The sequence below is a fragment of the Podarcis muralis genome, chromosome 2 (assembly GCF_964188315.1).
Source record: "Podarcis muralis chromosome 2, rPodMur119.hap1.1, whole genome shotgun sequence".
Taxonomy (NCBI): Eukaryota; Metazoa; Chordata; class Lepidosauria; order Squamata; family Lacertidae; genus Podarcis; species Podarcis muralis.
In genome coordinates this window covers 58,575,066-58,594,305 of record NC_135656.1, presented here as the reverse complement: position 1 = coordinate 58,594,305, position 19,240 = coordinate 58,575,066, and the positions used below count along the sequence as shown (strand labels likewise).

General features: G+C 41.9%; 1 protein-coding gene across 2 annotated transcripts; it reads left to right on the top strand.

Annotated features, from left to right (window-relative positions):
- Positions 1-2,061: 2,061 nt before the first annotated feature.
- CXCL14 (C-X-C motif chemokine ligand 14) lies at positions 2,062-19,009 on the top strand. Of its 2 annotated transcripts, none has more exons than XM_077924538.1 (4): positions 2,062-2,368; positions 3,478-3,583; positions 11,001-11,111; positions 17,830-19,009. In XM_077924538.1, exons 1-4 carry the CDS (start codon positions 2,305-2,307, stop codon positions 17,846-17,848), a joined length of 300 nt encoding a protein of 99 aa, XP_077780664.1. In that variant the 5' UTR covers positions 2,062-2,304; the 3' UTR covers positions 17,849-19,009. The 2 variants fall into 2 exon arrangements, with proteins under 2 accessions (XP_077780664.1, XP_077780665.1); XM_077924539.1 differs by having other exon boundaries at positions 2,068-2,368; positions 17,833-19,009.
- The last annotated feature ends 231 nt before the right edge of the window (positions 19,010-19,240 follow it).

Below are 19,240 nucleotides of genomic sequence, written 5' to 3'. Positions count from 1 at the left end.
CCCCCTGAAAGGCAAGAATTTCAACTAAGGCAGCCATCCAACCTCTGCTTGAAAACCTCCAAGGAAGGAAGGTCCACCATCTCCCAAGGGAGACCGTTCCACTGCCGAACAGCTCTTACCATCTGAAAGTTCTTCCTGATGTTTAGTTGGAATCTCCTTTCTTGTAACTTGAGTCCATCAGTTTGGGTCCTACCCTCAGCGCAGGACAAACCAAGCTTGCTCCATCTTCCATGTGACAGCCCTTTAGATATTTGAAGATATCTCCTCTCAGTCTCCTCTTCATGAGGCTAAACATATCCAACTCTCTCAACTGCTCCTCATATGGCTTGCTTTCCCAACACTTTATCATCTTGGTCACCCTCCTCTGCACACATTCCAGCTTGTCAACATTCTTCTTAAATTATGACACCCAGAACTGGACACAGTACAGAACAGAGTGGATTGCTTCCCTTGTCCTGGACACCATAAATCTGTTGCTGCAGTCTAGGATAACATCAACTTTTTTCTCTTTTCTTTTTTTCTTTTTGCTGCTGCATCACAACACTGTTGACTCATGTTAAGCTTGTGGTCTACTCCCAGCATGTTAAGCTTGTGGTATACTCCCAGCAAGCCAGGTGTCCACCATCTTATATTTGTCCAGCTGGTTCTTCCTGCCTAAGTGTCGAATCTTACATTTGTCCCAACTGAAATTTATTTTGTTAGTTTTGTCTGCCAGTTCTCCAATTTGTTAAGGTCATCTTGATTCTGTCTTCTGTGATATTGGCTACCCTTCCCAGTTTGGTGTTATCTGCAAATTAGATGAGTACCCCCTCAGTACAGTGGTACCTCAGGTTAAGAACTTAATTCATTCCATAGGTCCGTTCTTAACCTGAAACCGTTCTTAACCTGAGGTACCACTTTAGCTAATGGGACCTCCTGCTGCTGCTGCTGCGCCGCCACTGCATGATTTCTGTTCTCATCCTGAAGCAAAGTTCTTAACCTGAGGTACTATTTCTGGGTTAGCGGAGTCTGTAACCTGAAGCGTCTGTAACCTGAAGCGTCTGTAACCTGAAGTGTCTGTAACCCGAGGTACCACTGTACTTTCATCCAAGTCATTTATAAAGATGTTGAACAACAACAGGCCCAGGACACTACTCTGTGGCACTCTACTTGTCACTTTTTTCAGGATGATGAGGAACCATTAGTGAGCTCTCTTTGGGTTCTGCACTCCCTGAAAATCAGTCTCAGAGAGTTAGAGACCCTCCAACACAGTGTGACAGGTGGCATAGGGGTTATAAAGAGAAGGGGACTTGGTCAACAGCCTTTCCACAAATGGGGCAGCAGGATTGGATTTCACCCATTGTTTCCATAAGCATACTTCCCGTTTCCCAAGACATTTGGTAGGAATTGGGTGGGTTGCCATATCAAAACATTGAAACTACAAAACACAGCTGATGTGTGATGAATCTTCCATGTCACCCAAAGGATTGAAGCTATTGCAAAATAAAGGATAGTCTTTGTGTTCTACGATTAAGGATGAAATCCTATAGAAGCAATTCTTCAAAATGTTCAGATCTGTCAAAAGCCACCTGTCATGCAACATCCTAGCCCCCAAGGTCATTGGGCTACCTTACTTAGTGCATATCAATGACCCGCTCCCAGCTCAGATCACAGCATTACAATGTATGGCGGTGATCTAACAAATTCTGATCTTGAAGTTCTTGTAGCTCTTTCACTGCTTGTGCACATTTTTAAAATGTGGTTTTCTGAAGGAGGGAAAGAGGCATATTCTATGGGTCCATCTAGCATCACAGAACCAACTGCAACACCACCTTGTTAAAAAGGGCAGCCTTGCCACCTCAATGGGGCAGAGAGTTAAAAGCCACCTCTTTCTCAATCCCCCTCCTCCTCATCTTCTCCTTCTCTGCAGTGTATGTTATCCTCTAAAATACTCAGTGCCTTCAGCAGAATCAGTTATTTTCGTTCCCTGTAAGTCCCTCCCCTTTTGGGGTTGCGAAATTGCTGAAAGTAATTTAGTCTCTCTGCATATTAATGAGTTTGAGGAAAGGGCAGCGGGAGCTGTTTTAAAAGAGGAGCGAAGCGGCAGAGCGCAGACAGACAGCAGCTGAAACCGACAGGGCTACAATAGCAGCAGCAGCAGCAACCAGGAGAGAGCAGATCATAGGCATTCATTCACATTGCAATCTATAGTGTGGCAACACCAAGTCTCAGTCTGACCAGTGCGTCTGATCAAAGGAAAGACAGCAGTTTATCCAAGTGAAATCTAAGAGAGCATACCTTTAGGCTCCTTGAGGTCTTCTTATCATGAAGCTCTTGACAGCAGTTTTCCTCTTACTGTTCATTGTAATCTGCTTTACCAGCGTGGAAGGTAAGTTACAGGTTATTCACTTACCATGCATTTCAGCACCTTTTCTCTCTCCCTCATTCTCTCCCTCTCTCCCTCTCTCTTTCTCTCTCATGCACACACATTTCACTTTTACTGCTTGTTGAAATAGTTATGAAATGTACTTAGAAGCAACTGACACCTGAACTAAAAAAAAAAAAAATCCCAGAGCAAATATATTTTAAGCTATATATTTGTAGAGCAAGAACACCAGGAAAGCAGAAACTCCAGCTTCTTCCCAAAGTGAGCTGAGCTGAAGTGCGTATCACAGGAAATATTCCCCCTGCATTTAATCTGGTGTGGACTCCTTTGGAATGGTGAATTCACACACATTAAGGCACAGTGGGGAAAGTAACTAGAACTTTGACCGGCACAGTTTCAGCCAAACTCTGCAGCCCATTAAGTACTGGTCCCATGCTCTTGGGAATGGTTTTAAATTGGCCACCCTTTAATTTGAAGGGCTGATTTTTGCCCAGCTCAGATGCTGCTCTGACAATTTGTATATCAAATAATTCCAAAAGAATTCAGAAGTCTTTATATTCCTTTCCCAATTTTTTTAAAAAGAAGCAATCAGTAGCAAAAGTTATATTTAACCATCATCTGAATAGTGTGGCTTGATTGTTTATTTATCTTAATGTGCTTTTTTTTTTTTTACAAAGTTTGATCACAGCAGGTGCACTTTTAAAAGACAGGGCAGCCACATGGCTTCAAATACAAAAGATTGCAGTCCTGTGCACACTTACTTGTGAATTAGTCCTAGTCAACTTATTAGCTCTTACTTACATAAATTGGTTGGGTAGTCTACTAACTTCAGTGGAATTCACTTAACCATATACAATGGTTGCAATCTTAAGATCTTGCTCAGTGAAAAACTTTTGTTTTTTGCAATATGTTGCTTAGGATTACAACTAGCCTAGATAAAAAAATACAGTAATGTCCCCTTTCATATTAAACTGCAGAAAAGATGAACTTTTTCTATACTGTATATGTTTAAATAGCTCGTGAATTAAAGAGAGTTTGGGAGCAGTGATAAGGACATGTATAATATGAAATGAATTTTATATACACAAATGGGTAAATACTTTTTCTTCTAGGATCAAAATGCAGATGCGCAAGAAAGGGCCCCAAGATAAGATTCAGTGATATACAAAAGCTGGAAGAGAAGCCAAAGTATCCATATTGCAAGGAAAGAATGATCATGTAAGTCACACCTTTTTCTTTTTAAGGGCATTATCAAAATAAATATGTTTGTATCAATCAGATTGTTTTTCTGCATTTTTAATATTTTAAAGAGAGAGAAAATGCCTATGACAGTATTGTAACATGTTAAACCCAGCACAATTGGAAACTGTTATGAAAATGTTCCATCTGTCTCTGATATAGTAAATCTGCTTAATTGTAAATTGCTAGAAAAGAAGACAAGGCTTATGAGGGTAATATTAAAATGCCTATAAATGTAATGAGCAACATTAGGTGCCCTATCTATCTATCATATATCATCTATCATCTATCTATCTATATCTATCTATCATCTATCTTTATTTCATTGAGCTTCCAAATATCTGCTATAGAAGGCTGCAATATTGCACAAGTGCTTGGCAGTATAATCCTATACATTACTCGGAAGTAAGCCCCACTGAGGTCAATGGGACTTACTTTCAGTTAAGTGCATATAGGATTGCAACCTTCGTCCAATTCTCTCCAGTGGGCTTAAAGCAATTGTGTTCAGGATTGCACCATAAGGTTGCCATAAATCCCATCACACTCCGTGGAATTGAACTTCCACATAAATATTGGCTTGTACATGTGGAACACCTCTTCGTTGCGTGGAGTAACTGGTGTCAATAAATCAAAGTGCTCAGCCTCAAATATAAACATTACCTCTCTATCTTCGGGGACCTGTTTCAACTTGCACAACTTTGAATGAGATCATTTCTGCTTAGGCATTTCTTGTGAGGCGTGCCAAATTAAAAGTCTGAAACTTTTTGTTTGTTTGTTTTCACACTGCCATGTCATTTGTCAGAAGGGGGCCAGGCCAACATTATGAAATAAAAGAATTAGAATTCCTCCTCAGGATGCTGCCTTTGGAACTAGTTACATAACAAGTGGTAACCAACTTGTTCCCTACTTAGAAAGAGAGAGAGAGAGAAGGCTGTGTTGCATCACAACTGGGTCTTGTTTGCGTCAGCTGCTGCTAGAAACACAACCCAACCCTCCTTATGCACGACAGCCCTCTCAGTCATAGCAAGGTTGCCAGAAAGAAGCTCAATCCCTTCCCAATGGTAAATATAATGTGGGGGGCATGGGAGTGGGCATATGGAAAGGGGAAATGGCTATTCTCAGGACTCACAACATCTCTGTTGTTGTCTGGGACTGGCCCGCTCCACTGAAAGGTTCTGGGAACCTGCTGACTAGCTCATGAATGCAATGCCAAACAACTGGTGGCTAATTGTGGATTGGGACACACCTAGAGGTTAAGAACCAGTCAACGTGACTGGGAACAAATCCTCACTTAATGACCTGTATCTACTCACTTTACGGACAGCAGATTAAGGCCTCCAGTGTATCCATCCGATTCTGATTTTTAGCTTTGCTCCAGCTGCCGCTGAATGGAATGCTCCTAGAAATGAGAAAGATTATATGGTTTTCAGTGGTTGGAACATGGTTGGTATGAAAGAAAATGACCAGAAATAGCATCTTTGCACTCCTTGGCTTAAGGTCAATGGGTGAGTCCAAAGTATAGACCACTTATTTCCACGCTGGAAACAGCTGGTGTCCATTGATTTCTGTTGCAGTGACAGAAATGCTCAGGTGTTCAAGAAAATGGAAAACACCTGTCAGATAGGCGGACAGTTGTTGTGTGAACCATGCGCTAAAAGCAAACCATACTACACTTGGATGAGCTGGTTTGAAATTGAAACCCTGGCAACTAATGTCTCGATTACAGTGGTTCTCATAAAGTATTGGGAGCAAAGCATATTAGCCAGTGACCAGTAGTTTAATGCAAAGCTCTGTAGGTGAAGCAAAGTCTTCTATTTTATAGTAACTTTCTTAAAGCCTCCAAACATGCTTATACATCATGATCTGCTTTTCTAGTGGGAAGCACAAATAGTTTTTCTTCGGATCAAACTGAGTCTACCAAGCAAATTGCCAAAACTTATCCGATTTTTTTCCACAGGGCAGAGTTATACATTTCATGGTGTTCTATGGTTCTTTTTTTGGATGTTGGGTACTTTTTAGAACTTTCCTTTTATTCCATTCTCCACTGACTCCTCTCCCCGCAGCTACTTTTACTCATGTTGGGTAAAGATACAGGCATCTTTTAAGCCTAAAAGAGGTGTGTGCTTGTAACTATGTTGCATTCCCTGATTACATTGGAAATACTTTGAATGGGGCAAAGCTTTCTTACAATTATGCTGATTAGCACATTCCTAGTAGAAACCTGTTTCTCCATCAAAGCACATTCGACTACACTTCCCTTAATAATCAAGGCTTCCTCTGCCTGATTCCAGATTATCCCCACTCTCATTGCAGCCCCATAAAACACAGCCCACACTGTTCAGATGCAGAGGCTTTTCAGGGGGTACAGAGAAAGGGGGTGACGGGCAGAGAAAGGTAGATTGTGTGAGGATCCTACAGCTTGCATGATTGGATGCAACTCATAATGCCCAAGACACTGATTTGACACCCATGTTGATATTTCTAAATAATAATAATTTCCACTTTCATAATCCCAAAATACATTATATGGGACAGACTTCTGAAATGCTGTGTCAGTGACTAGATACACATTTCTGGTAAATCTCTTTATAAGAAATAAATGAGTTAATCCTCATACTGACATTCCTGCATTGGAATGACCCGAACAACTATACTCGTATAGTTTAGGAAGAAGGTCCCCCACCACCACCCATATTCTGGTTATTTGGAACTGCCTGGCTTGTGTTTTTGGCGTAGCTCTTCTTTTCAGATGTACTGTCCTCAGCACGCCTGGCTGCTAACAGAGATCAGCAGACGCCCCTTCTTCCATTTTGCCCATTCATTTTAACAGGTCGGCTCTGCCCTGCATTTTGCCCAGCTTATCATTGATAATTCTGAAATTAATTTTAGGAATTGGCACATGCACAATTTGTCATAGTTTAAAGTCTGTAACTCCCCCTTTTTGTGTATTTGTACAATAACATAAAGATTCATTTTTTGCTGTTTTTAAAATAAATGCACATATGTGTGCTTCTGCAGATTGCTAACCAGCAAGGCGGGAGGGGAAGTGGGGAGACACAACCTGGGAAAAGAGTCAAACCGTACGTGTGCAGAATTCTAAACAGAATCCAGAAATCAAAAACAGAAAGATGGGAGGTTGCTATTGTATCAGTGCTGCTCTGCACACAATTTCAGATAATTCAGAATCCAGGGGAAACTCCAATGGGAAAATTTCCTACGCATGCCTAACTCACAATAAAAGATTTTATCTCCGTGAACTTTCTCTCCACTGCAATCTGGAGTCCGGCACTTTTCTCCATGACTCCCTGGCTCAGTCTAGCCTAGTTTAACAGGTTTGCCGTAATGCACTAAGATTCTGCAAGAGCTGAACTCAGGTGGATTCAGAGTTTCAGGATTCAACAGCAAACCCTTGTTTCTTTAAAATCACACAAGGCACATTTTCTGCCAAATGCACAATTAAAAATAGTGAAATCCAGGAAGCATCACAAAAGCACAATTATAACACAAAATGCCACCAGTACATTAATCATGCAATCAACATTCAGCCTGGATAAAAAGTATCATTGCTGCAGCAGCAGAGTTAGTAAAACAAGCAGTCAGGAAATGTCTTCTGAACAAACAAATATATTTGCATAAGGGGGAAAAGAAGTCAGTGAGACGACCAGGTGGTTTTACCTAGGAAGAATATTCCACAAGTACATAAAAAGCGAATATGTTCATTTTTTTGTTCACTACTATTTCCCCCTAGGATTTGGTACTCAGGGGATACTGCCTTTGGAAAGAGCATTCCATACATCAAATGTTCTGTGCTCTACATAGTGTTGGACTATAATTTCCATCATCCCTGAACACTGACCTCCAGATGGTCATAGAAACAGAACTGTAGAGTTGGAAGGGACCGCAAGGGTTATCTGGTGCACACCCTGAAATGCAGGAATATTTTGCTCAGTTGTGGGTCTCACACTGACAACCCTGAGATTAAGAGTCTCTTCTGCTCTGCTCGCTGAGCATGATGTTAGACTGCATGTTGTTGGACCGTGTTGCCTGGAGCTGATGGGAGTTCAGAATCACCCCTGTATATATAGAAACATAGGGTGGTGCCAATAGATGCAGCTACATCACATTCAAAGTGGCAGCATAGCAGTGGTTGCAATTTAGAAGTCCATGGCCAATGAGTGTTGGAGGCTAGACAGAAGAAAACTGAATTTCTGAGCTTCCTTTGTCTCATGCATAGTCCTGGGGGGGGGGCAACAAACCCAAGAGCATGAGATGGAGACTCAGGTGGTCCTCGGATGGTGAGAGAAAATTGCCTTCAGAAACTCCCAGGAAGAACTGGCTAGTTCAGGACAGTAATTCATTGGCATGGCTGGTATTGTAGCTTAGTGGGGAAAACTGGGCCAGAAAAAGGAGTGGCTGAGCCAGCCAAGAGGAAGGTGGGGATGCAGAATTTTCTTCCTACCTTGTGTACTGGAATAGCAGGCCAGACCATTCACTCCATTGCCAAGGAAGAAGGCCACCCCTCCCTTTTGCTCTCTCCTTCCTCCGTCCAAAAATATGAGCCAGAGTTTCTATGTGAACACCAGGAAATGGGTGTTCCACCCTCCCTCCATGTGGACCGATGTGCCAGTGACCTCCTTTCCTGACAGGTCCTTACAAATTAGCAAACTCCCATAAGGTGCGGAGGTAGCAGTTTCCCAGTCAGCTCGCATACACAGTTATGTCTCCATTACATCAGTAACCCAGGGCTGACAAAGAGTTCAGAAACGTGCATCAGCATAACAAAAGCCGTGCGAGGCTTTCCTGCCCAAGCCTTGGCTGCCAAGGACTGGAGTCTGGGCCTCGGAGTTTGCCTGCCTGATGGGAAAACCAAACAGCAGTATGCTCTCACAAACAAGATGCCAGCAGTAGAAGGACACTGAAAGGCCGTCAAGGAAAAAACAATAACCAGCTTCTCCAGGATGGGTATGGGAGAGACGTGTGCTCCAGACCTTTAGAAGCTCAGCCAGATTTGGCAGCCAAATGAAAAGGCAGAAGCCGTGAGGTACAAACATAAATGAAATGCCCGTTAGAGAAACTTTACACTCTCCCTGAAAAATCATCAAGAAAAATGCACACAGTTAAGCCCGCTTGGGAGTGGAGCTCTAGATATGAAACAAGATCGGGAGCGCACAACTCTCCCTTCTCATCTTTTTCAAAAACAGCTGACGTTGTTCAATATTTCAGATACATTTTCACAGCCCTAAAAGTTTGTTCCCTCTCAGTATATCTCCTCCTCCTTTCCCTTTCTCCCTTCTTTTCTTTTAAATGTTTGAAACTGCAATGCTGCTCTGAAGGAAATTAGTGTAGAAGAGACTGAACTAGGAATGTTTTTGTGTGTTTGGTTGCACTTTGTTGCAGCATGGAGTGTGAGTTTTGACTAAGTTTGCAAACTGCTGCAAGAGCCACCTCTTAAATGTTACATAAATTTAGTTGTTATTATCATTATAAGAAAGAAAGAAAGAAAGAAAGAAAGAAAGAAAGAAAGAAAGAAAGAAAGAAAGAAAGAAAGAAATGAATGTGTGGCAGCCTTTCCTAACAATCTCCTCCCACATTTCTGCATGTAGAATTATTGCAGTATTTCAGAAACAAACTTTTCATGAAGAAACCATCATGACATGATCATTTTCTTCATTTTGACTGGAAGCCCATTCTTTTCAAAGAAACAACAACAGATTTGTTAACAACTGCTAGATTTTTCTGGAGTCGTTGTGGTAATAAAAAACAACCCAAAAGCGATTAAAAGCCTTTAAAAAAATGCATCAGACTTTACGTAGTCAGAACATTGTGTTCTGTCTGTCATTGCTTGTTTGCATGGCTTTGCCATTAAGATATTCCACATTCCATCTCAGGTAAGGAATTTTAAGGAGTACAGCTGGAAAAAATATATCTAGATATATTTGAGATCCTGGAGCGGTAGATATAAAAGCTGTTGCTAATCAGGTCTGAAAATAGGAAAGTGGGATAATTATTTAGCTGACTCAGTGTAAGACTGTGTTGGAAAGCTGAACCTTTTGCAGACATAGACAAGAAAGAAAAGCTGGAATGCTGGGGACACCATACCCTGAGGTCTGAACAGACTGGAAGGAAAGTCATTATACTGCGAAGTAAAGGAAGAGAGCGAATGTCTGGCTGATGCAAGACAAATTTATTGTTGGCCAGGCAAAGACTAAACATGACATGGAAAGCTTCACAGCTTTGCCAAACCCAATGAAATTAATGGGCTGCTTGTATGGATATAGGGTGACCATGTGTCAGAGGACAGTCCTCTGTTTTGAAGGTCTGTCTATCTGAAGTTCATTTAAAAATAAGAAACCCCATAAAAAGGGGGAGCAGGAGCCTTGAAGTAGTCTATAAACCTTGACAATGACCATCTGGGCAGCAGATTGAGCAGGCACACACACATCCGCTGGTGTCTTCCCTATTATGGTGAGCTATTTTGTCACCTGAGATAGCTCAGTTGGTAGAGCATGAGACTCTTAATTTCAGAGTCATGGGTGCAAGTCCCACGTTGTGCAAAAAGATTCCTCCATTGAAGAGGGTTGGACTAGATGATCCTTATGGTCCCTTCCAACTGTACAATTCTTGGATTTGGGGATTCTTTAAATTATAGTGATTATTTGCACCCATACATACAAATTACCATGCACAAATTTTATGCAGCTTGGGGTCCTCTTTCATAGTGATGCAAGTTCTCTTCTTAGGCCATGCATGCACAAGTGGCCACCCCAAGAGGGTGTGGCAACCCTGAGAATCTTCTGACAGCTGTGACACCAAAAAGGCTCACTAGATCCCCAGAGATCAACTCTGAAGATTCACTTTGCTAGCCCCAGCAGCTGCTTCCACTAAGAGTGAAAAATAATCCATTTAGCCACCTGGAATTGTGCCATTGATGATCCATGCTTGATGGAGTCCCGTTCTTGTACATTCCCCAGCCAACAAATAGTTGGTCTAGTCAGCTGCTTGCCATTCTGGCAGGAAGAAGACTGTATCCAGTCTTGCTTTCCTCCCCTCCAGCAGGTGATGGGTGCTGTCGAAGCTCGGTGACACTGACAATCTGTTTGCAATGCATGGGCTTCCAAATGGGCTTCAAATGAGACAGCCCTATTCAGAGTTGGAATGTCCATAAACATTCCATGACATCACATCCATCCCAACCAACTGGGATTGGAGGCATTAATGCAGCAAACAACAATATGGCATGTATGTAACACACTGCAGGATGGGGTGAGGGAGATGGGGGACCAGTGCTATATAACAATCTCTTAGGATTAGGCTGCTAGCTATCGTTCTGTTAAGAATCCATGTTTGTTAACATCATTACGGCTGCTCCATCTTCACAACTTGTCTTTTCTTTCAGAGTCACAATGAAATCCCGATTCCGAGGTGGCCACCAGTACTGCTTGCATCCCAAACTCCCGAGTACCAAAAGATTACTTAAGTGGTACACAATATGGAAAGAGAAAGAGAGGTGGGTATCACTCATGTCCAGAGTGCAGGACAGCCTCCTGTCCCTATAAGCAAGAGGTATCTTGGGTTATTAAGTACATGTGTTTATTCTGGGAAACGATGTCTCTGTCTAACTTGAACACTTGACCCATAAATCACAGTGACAAGTGTGACATCGCTGCTGGCTTTCATATCGGAAGTGTGGTATCAATGTAATTTAAAGGGAAAGTGTTGAGCTGTCAAGTTAAATCCCAGATTTCAAAAAACATCAAACATTTCAGATGACAGTTCCATTTTTATTTCGCAATTTGGACACAAGGGCTTAAATATAAATCCAAGTCAGCTTAAGTACCAAACAACTAGATCCAACAGCCAATGTAGCAGCAAAAATCAATCCACAAATTGGAACTACTTCTATTACTTCCTCTTTCTTTTTTGCCTCATTTCCCCAAATCCTTGGCTCTTTTGATTTTATTGTGACTATCTTTATGGCAGGTGTCATTCTCTTGAATTGTATTGTCGCTGTGCAGCTGCTAAATGCATAGTATGAATATGAGTAAACGCAGCAGCTGCAGCTATTTTTGAGCACAATTAGTTTTTGAGAAAGACAGTGTGGCATAGTGGTTAAAGAGTTTGAGAGTGGCTGGCATAACTTGAGTTCAAATCCATACTCAGCCATGAAACTCATTGGGCAGACATGGACCAATTGCTCACACTGAACAAAACTACATCACAGGGTTGTTGTGAACATAAAATGGGACACACTTCATGTACTCTACAGCACTCTGAGCTGTCTGGGTGACATTCAGGAACCACGTCAAGACAAACAAGGCTGGCGTGAAGGCCTTGGCAGGTACTGACTCAAATCCTGGGACAGTAATTTAGCCTGTCTGTGAAATGAAGATGTTTGATCAGAAGTAAGTGCCATCGAGTCCAATAGGACTTGCTTCCTAGAGAGCCTTGTTTTGTTTTTGGTTTTTTTGTCCCTTCCTCAGTCATGCTGATAGTTTTGCCTGATTGTCTGCCAGCGCTCTTGCGGTAGTACTTGAGAAGCCGGAGAGAAAATGGTTTGCACTGCTAAATGTCAACTATTATGTAACCTCATTTCCTCTTGTTTACTTTTTAAAGGCTACCACAGAGGAAATAAAATACTCAAGATCTTATGTTTAAATAATGCTAAGAATCTGCCTTTGGCTTGTAAAGAGCAAGGCACGTCAGATGTAAACCTGCCTAGACATCCAGATGCCACACAACTGAGGATGTCTGGTGAGAAGAGGGCTGCCTGAGGTCAAGGGCTTAATTCTTAATTTCTGGATTCCTCTGGGTTGTCAGACCGATCACGTTAATTCTTTCTCTGACAGGTCACTGTATTTTACACACACACACACACACACACACACACACACACACGAAGTTGCATAGTCTGGTCTGAAATGGCTAACAGTATAACCCCCACAACAACAAAACTCCTTGGCTGTTTTCATCCACCGTCTAAAGGCTCATGTTTGCTGTCTCATTTAACTACATAGGAATGCTGAAACAAGTCGTATAACTACACAACAAACCTGTACAGTGGTACCTCGGATTACATACGCTTCAGGTTACAGACTCTGCTAACCCAGAAATAGTACCTCGGGTTAAGAACTTTGCTTCCGGATGAGAACAGAAATTGTGCTCCGGCGGCGTGGCAGCAGTAGGAGGCCCCATTAGGTAAAGTGGTGCTTCAGGTTAAGAACAGTTTCAGGTTAAGAACGGACCTCCAGAACAAATTAAGTACTTAACCCGAGGTACCACTGTAAGTGTAAAGTGGAAACAATGGGTGGTATTCAGCTAGGCTTTCCTCAGAGTAAAAGGTAAAGGTAAAGGACCCCTGACAGTTAAGTCCAGTCATGAACGACTCGGGTTGTGGCGCTCATCTTGCTTTACTGGCCGAGGGAGCTGACGTTTGTCCACAGACAGTTTTTCCAGGTCATGTGGCCAGCATGACTAAGCCGCTTCTGGCAAAACCAGAGCAGCACACGGAAATGCCGTTTACCTTCCCGCTGGAAGTACCTATTTATCTACTTGCACTTTGACATGCTTTTGAACTGCTAGGTTGCTCAGAGTAGATCCCCTGAAAGTAATGAGCATGATTTAGTTAAGTCTATTAATTCCAATGGGTAAAATTTAATTGACCAACGCTTGAGGCTGATGTGAGTTGGAGTCCAGTCTCATTCGCAAGAACACAGGCTCACTATTCCTGCTCTAAAACCTGCCCCCTTTCCATTGAAGTACATTCACTGGTGGGCTGAAAAAAAGCACTTTGTTTATGATCAGGTGAATTCTTTTCATATTACTTTGCAGCTTCCAGTACTGAGCTTTGGCACTGAAGATGTGCTTTGTGCTAAGTCCTGCTTGCATACAGCGATGCTAATATGGTGAATACAGTAGATAAAGATCAGACAACAGGCCCCAATTAAATGCTAGTTAAACATTGTACTCCGAAAAGGTCCTTAATGATTGCTTTCACCGACTCTCCCAAAGTTTTTGAATGAAAATGTTTTAAAGGCTGCTATCCTATACCCCTAACTTTTGAGTGAGCCCTATCAAACTCAATGTGGAGTACTTCTGAGTAAACATACACAGGATTGTTGTGGATTGTTGTTTCTTTTAATGCTCAAGGCAATAGGAAATTAGACACCTGCAGATTTGTGACATTTCACTTTCCTGACAGGAATCAAATCATTCTCTATACATTAACCAAATGTTATAATAAAGATGCTATTAAGGGAGAATTGACCATTATTCTGGTCTAACAAGGATGTTCTTAGAGAGAACAGACTATGCCACGTGACCTGTTCTGGCCAATGCGCTGCTTGGGTTGACTCCCACATATATGACCCCATGATTCTTTGTTTTGGGCAGAGCTCAGTGTGATGGTACACTGGTTAGATCTCTAATACTATGTAGGTCTCAGGTTTAAGATCTGCAGTAAGCAATTTATGATGGTTAAGATGCCCCCTCCCCCATAAGGAGTTCAGCTATTTTTCTTCAGACAAAAAGCAACTGAAACTGTGGTTCGTAACATGCTCAACTAGAGACCCATTTCAATAGCTGTATTTATTATGCATTATGCCACATGAGAGCCTCTGGCTCTGTTTCACTCATGCAACTGCCTGCCATTCATTTATCATTCTGCAGATAGCAGCCCTTTAAGATTAGCCTTCAGATTTTGGGAAAGCCCAGTTACGCTTACAGGAATATAACATGTCACCCTCTGTATTTGCCTTATTATACCAGCAAATTCCAGATTGATGCTGTAATTTCTGGTGTTACGTTGGCACAGTGGCTACAATGCCTCTGGTTGAGCACTGGTGCAGCAAATCTTTGAATCTTAAGTAACTAAAGCAACATTAGCGTTCCGCAAAAATCTTTGTTGCACGACTAACCCTGAGCTCACCCAAGAGGCTCATGGCGAAAGAACAAAGTAAACTTCTCTTTCCTAGGTTAAAAAGCCAGAACATTGATCATGGGAGCACCTTTGCTTCTCCTTATAGCTTGGATGAATAGAGGCTTATGTAAATAGCGATTTCCTTCAGCATCAGGGTTCATTGAACTTCAGCGCACCTGCCCTGGGGTGAAACAGCAGAAGCAGATGAACTATTAAGAACAAAGAGCCTGATTGCATGCGAACCTCCCTTGTAATACAAGCTTAAGGGACAGACAAAACACTGAACATGCGAGCCACGGAATCCAATCCCACTGCCATAGAGGTCAGTGGGGATTTTGCCAGGAGAAGCTGGACACAGCTCACAGATTAATTTTTTAATTAGGTATTAGAGGCTTTAAAAAGATAAATGCAATGAAAGCCTGCATGTCTCCTTCCCAGAATAAGGCCAGTCCCAAGTATGGTGTGCTGCTTCATGGCTTGTTTGTATAAATGCAGCAACTGGATTGCCTCCCCACAACAATTTTAAAAAGTAGAAGTTTTATGTTGTTCTTTTTTGAGATTGCAACCCTATATGCACTTACCTAGAAGTAAGCTCTGTTGAACAGAGTGGGACTTGCACAAGATTCCTCTGGGAAATACTCACACCATAGTTTCAAAAATCATTCCACAACCTTTTAAGCAAAAAAAAAGTGGCTGAATATGCACTCTGACATCATTCCAATTTGCTGTTATGGGATGGCAAAAAGGACAGAAATCCACATTTGTTGAATATTCTGTCTTGCCTGCACCAGTTTAAATTCAGAAGCTCTGCCTGACTGAAGGCAAAACTACATTTGGGATTTCAGATCCTTAGCTTTATGTGGTGTTGAGTGGTGCATCGAAGTGTCTGAGAGATTGCAATGAGAGTCAGGAAGTTCATGGTTTGCATTTTGCTCCTGCCATGAACTCACTAGGGAGCCTTAAGTAAGTCACCATCTCTCACTCCACTGCCAATATGGGGACGATAATTCTTGCACAGTTGTAAAACTGATTGATATATTGGAACAGAAGCTCTATGACTCTCTAACATGCTAAAGAAACATAGGAAGCTGCCTTATAACAAGGAGGACCATTGGTCTATCCAGATTAACATTGTCTACTGTCACTTGGCAGCAGCTGTCCAGGATTTCAGAATGCAAGGGAAGCATCAAAACAATGCAGGCATTTATTTGATATTTGTGTACTTAAAAAAGATAGTGGATACCACTTATATGCACAGTTTCTATTTCTGACCTTGGGCAAAAAGGCCAATTGTGGCAATCTCTACTTCTACAGTGGAACCTCGGTTTTCAAACGTAATCTATTCCAGAAGACCGTTCAACTTCTGAAACGTTCGAAAACCGAAGCATGCATTTCCGGAAGCATTTACATCCCGAAAACTCAATACCAAAGCTATGTGGTACGTTTGGCTTCCGAAAAGCATTTGAAAACCAAAGCATTTACTTCCGGGTTTTCGGTGTTTGAAAGCCGAAATGTTTGATTTCCGAGATGCTCGAAAACCAAGGTACCACTGTATTTCCATTTCAAATGGTATTATCCTACATCCCTAGGTGAGTCACATCCTTTGCGCCACCCACTTTTGCCTCCGATCCTGCCTCCCAGCCACTATTGTCATGTGGTCCCCAAAAGACTGTCCTCAATGCAAAGTGGCTGTTGGGCTAGTAAACATTTTTTCCCCTGCCCCAATTTACAGGGATGAAGATGTGTCCCCCTAATGATTTCTCTGAAATGAATCAGGCAGGAAGGAGTCAACACTCCTTACTCAATTCTCCCTAGTTGTATAACAACAAACTACAAAGTCGTCCTAGGTATAAAAAATAAACTCCGGTGTATACTACGTATAGAGTTATGCTATTATCAACTGCCTTTTTACAACACTTCTGTGTCTAGCACACTATCCAACAACCCAGCTAAGATCTGCAGAATAACAGGCTCACAGTTTCCTTATTTGTTGGCATTCACAGCCTCTCCTGTCACATAACCTCTCTTAGGGCGCTGGTGGAGCTTGAAAGTTACAGCAATTTGATATAAACAAGGAAGGCCCCTGTGCCCAGTCAACTGCTGCTGTTGTACTTGTACACTTCTTCCATGGTAATTGACTCTTAAACTCCTGTTTAAGATTCACAGGGAAGTGCCCTGAAGATATGTGATAAGGTAACTTACAAAGCAGCTGGTGTGTATTCAACTCTCCACACATGGAATCTAACCATTTCGTATTTGAGTAGCAGAGCAGCTAGAATGAAGCAGGAAGAGCCCAGGAAAAGCTTGACGGCATGGTTGAAAGGCTCACTCTTGCCTTGGAGATTTAAAGCAGCATCTTATCACTTTAAACAGTCATGGCTTTCCCCCAAAGTATCCTGGGGAGTGTAATTAATACATTAATTAATTACACTGAGAGTTAATTAATTGCACTGAGAATGGTTAGGAGACCCCTTAGTCCTTTCATAGAGTCCTTTCATAGAGTTAAATCAAGCTCTCTTCCCAGGGAACTCTGGGAATTGTTGTCCTGGGAGGAAAATAAGGATCTGCTAAGGACACTCAGCATCAGGGCTGTCTTAAGCATATGCGGTGCCAGGGTGCAAAGATCTGCCCGGCGCCCCCCCCCCCCCCGGGTGCCCAGTTCCAGGCACGCAGGAGGGTGGAGCCAGCCAGCCGCCTCAGCATCTCGCTGGCTCGGTCGCCCCCGAACTCGCGGTGCAGAGCCACCAGCAGAAAAGCCCACCGCAGCGCTCCGACCTACGGGTGGGCTCTTCCCCAGACTCAACTCTCAGGCCCCGGACTCTTGGCCTGGTGCCCCTGAAAGACCGGCGCCCAGGTGCCCCAGACCCCTAGCGCCTATGGGTAAGACGGCCCTGCTATGCATCCTTAACAAACTACACTTCCCACAATTCTTTGGGGGAAACTGTGATTGTTTAAAGTGATATGATACTCGGGGTCAGCCCAAGACATTTTGGCACCTGAGGCAGCTCCCTTAGGGGTTTCCTTTAAGACATGGCTGGAAAGATGGGCATTTTAAATAGGCACCTACCTGCCAATTCACTGGGTGAGCCTTTCACTTGCCTTGAGGATATTGACAGGTATTTTAAGGCTATGGAGGACATGACATAAAGGCAACCAGCCTTTTGTAGCAGTTATTGGCTTTGGGATGCTGGCAGGTATTGTGCTTTGGCATTTAGTTTCCTGGGTGGCTCCGAGGTTGCTTGTTTTGTTGTTTAAATCTAGCCAGCCGAAAAGCAAGTTCTGTTTCTCTAATTTTGTTATTTTGTTTCAGCAGAGTTTATGAAGAGTAAGAAGGCAGAAAGCTAGCAGAAGAAATGGGATTCTGTGGCAGACATGAGGAAAAGATGGACAATGGAGATGGAGATGACTTCTCGCAAGACAAGACACAAAATCTATATTGTTATAAAGCACTTTTTACCAAGGATCACTTTTTACATTTTATAGCTGTAAAAAAAAAAAAAAAAAAGCTGCCAGATTTCATAAGGGTCTTTTACACACTAGATTTCATACAAGCCCTCTTTGTAGAGAGAAATCTCATGAGACGTAATCTTCATTTACAAATTGGTGTCATTTGTTTTTGTTTTTTAAAACCTTCATTCAATAGCTGTTCATACATCACCGTTACTGGAAACTGGGCTTTATAAGCTCATTCAGCGAATCATTAATTTGTTTTGTTGTTGTTGTTGTTGTTTTTAAAAAAGGTGTTCCAAAATAATGTCTCTTCTTTGGCATTTGGGAAACGTTCTATGCCATTGTAAAGAGTTCTAGTTGTAGAAGATTTCCATTTCTGTAGAACAAAAGAAAAGCTGAGGTAAAATTTTCTATGTAGGATGCCTGATACATTCTGCAGTACAATTTCAGAAATAAGGTTTTTCAGTGATTTTGAACTGGATATAAGCTGTTCACCTGTTAATCCTTGCAGAGGGTGTAATATGTAATATGCTACCCCTTTCTTTTTGTTATTTTGTATGGGAAAAATATTTCTAAAGCAGTTTAATACGAAGAAAGCACATTTTTCCCCACCTGCGGTTCTTATTATTAAAAGGCTTGAGATATTTTAAGCTTCAGGTATATTGTGTATGGTTCCATCGATTTGTAGTCTGAAACTCTTTTAAAAATGTACCTTTTATGAGAGGTGGTGAATCTCTGATAGGGGAATGGATATATCTGTTTTAGTCACAAAGCAACATCTTTATTTTGAATGTAATACTTTCAATGGTAAGCAGTGCATTCCTCTTTTTAAAAAAATTATAAATAACAAAACTACCTTTTCAATTGTAAATATACTGCAGGAGATTTTCCTCTATTATCTTGCCGTATAATGTATTGTACTGCTAAATTATCATATGCTATTTAAATGTTTGAAATATTTAGGAAGTTGCATGCAGATTTCATATTTCTTTCTATGACAAATGGAAACATAAAGAATAAAAAAAACATTTTAAATGGTTGATGGCCATGGTTTTTATTTTTTGCATGATTAGAAGTGTGGAATCCTGCTGCAGGTTAACAATCTCTGCATTGGTCTTTTAACATTTAACATGTTCATCAATCCCAGCTCACCCTTCAAAGAAGACAGTGTAACAATTCTTGTAATCCCCACTCCAAGTCATGCTGAGCTGAGCAGTTATGCTACTGCCATCACCCCACTGCCCTTTTTTACCCTTTTCGGACATGGGTAA

Excerpts from the sequence above, each read along its gene's own strand:
- CXCL14 (XM_077924538.1), top strand. The coding sequence starts at position 2,305 with ATGAAGCTCTTGACAGCAGTTTTCCTCTTACTGTTCATTGTAATCTGC. Across the intron at positions 2,369-3,477 it reads CTGCTTTACCAGCGTGGAAG|GATCAAAATGCAGATGCGCA; the intron begins GTAAGTTACAGG and ends TTTTTCTTCTAG. Across the intron at positions 3,584-11,000 it reads TGCAAGGAAAGAATGATCAT|AGTCACAATGAAATCCCGAT; the intron begins GTAAGTCACACC and ends CTTTTCTTTCAG.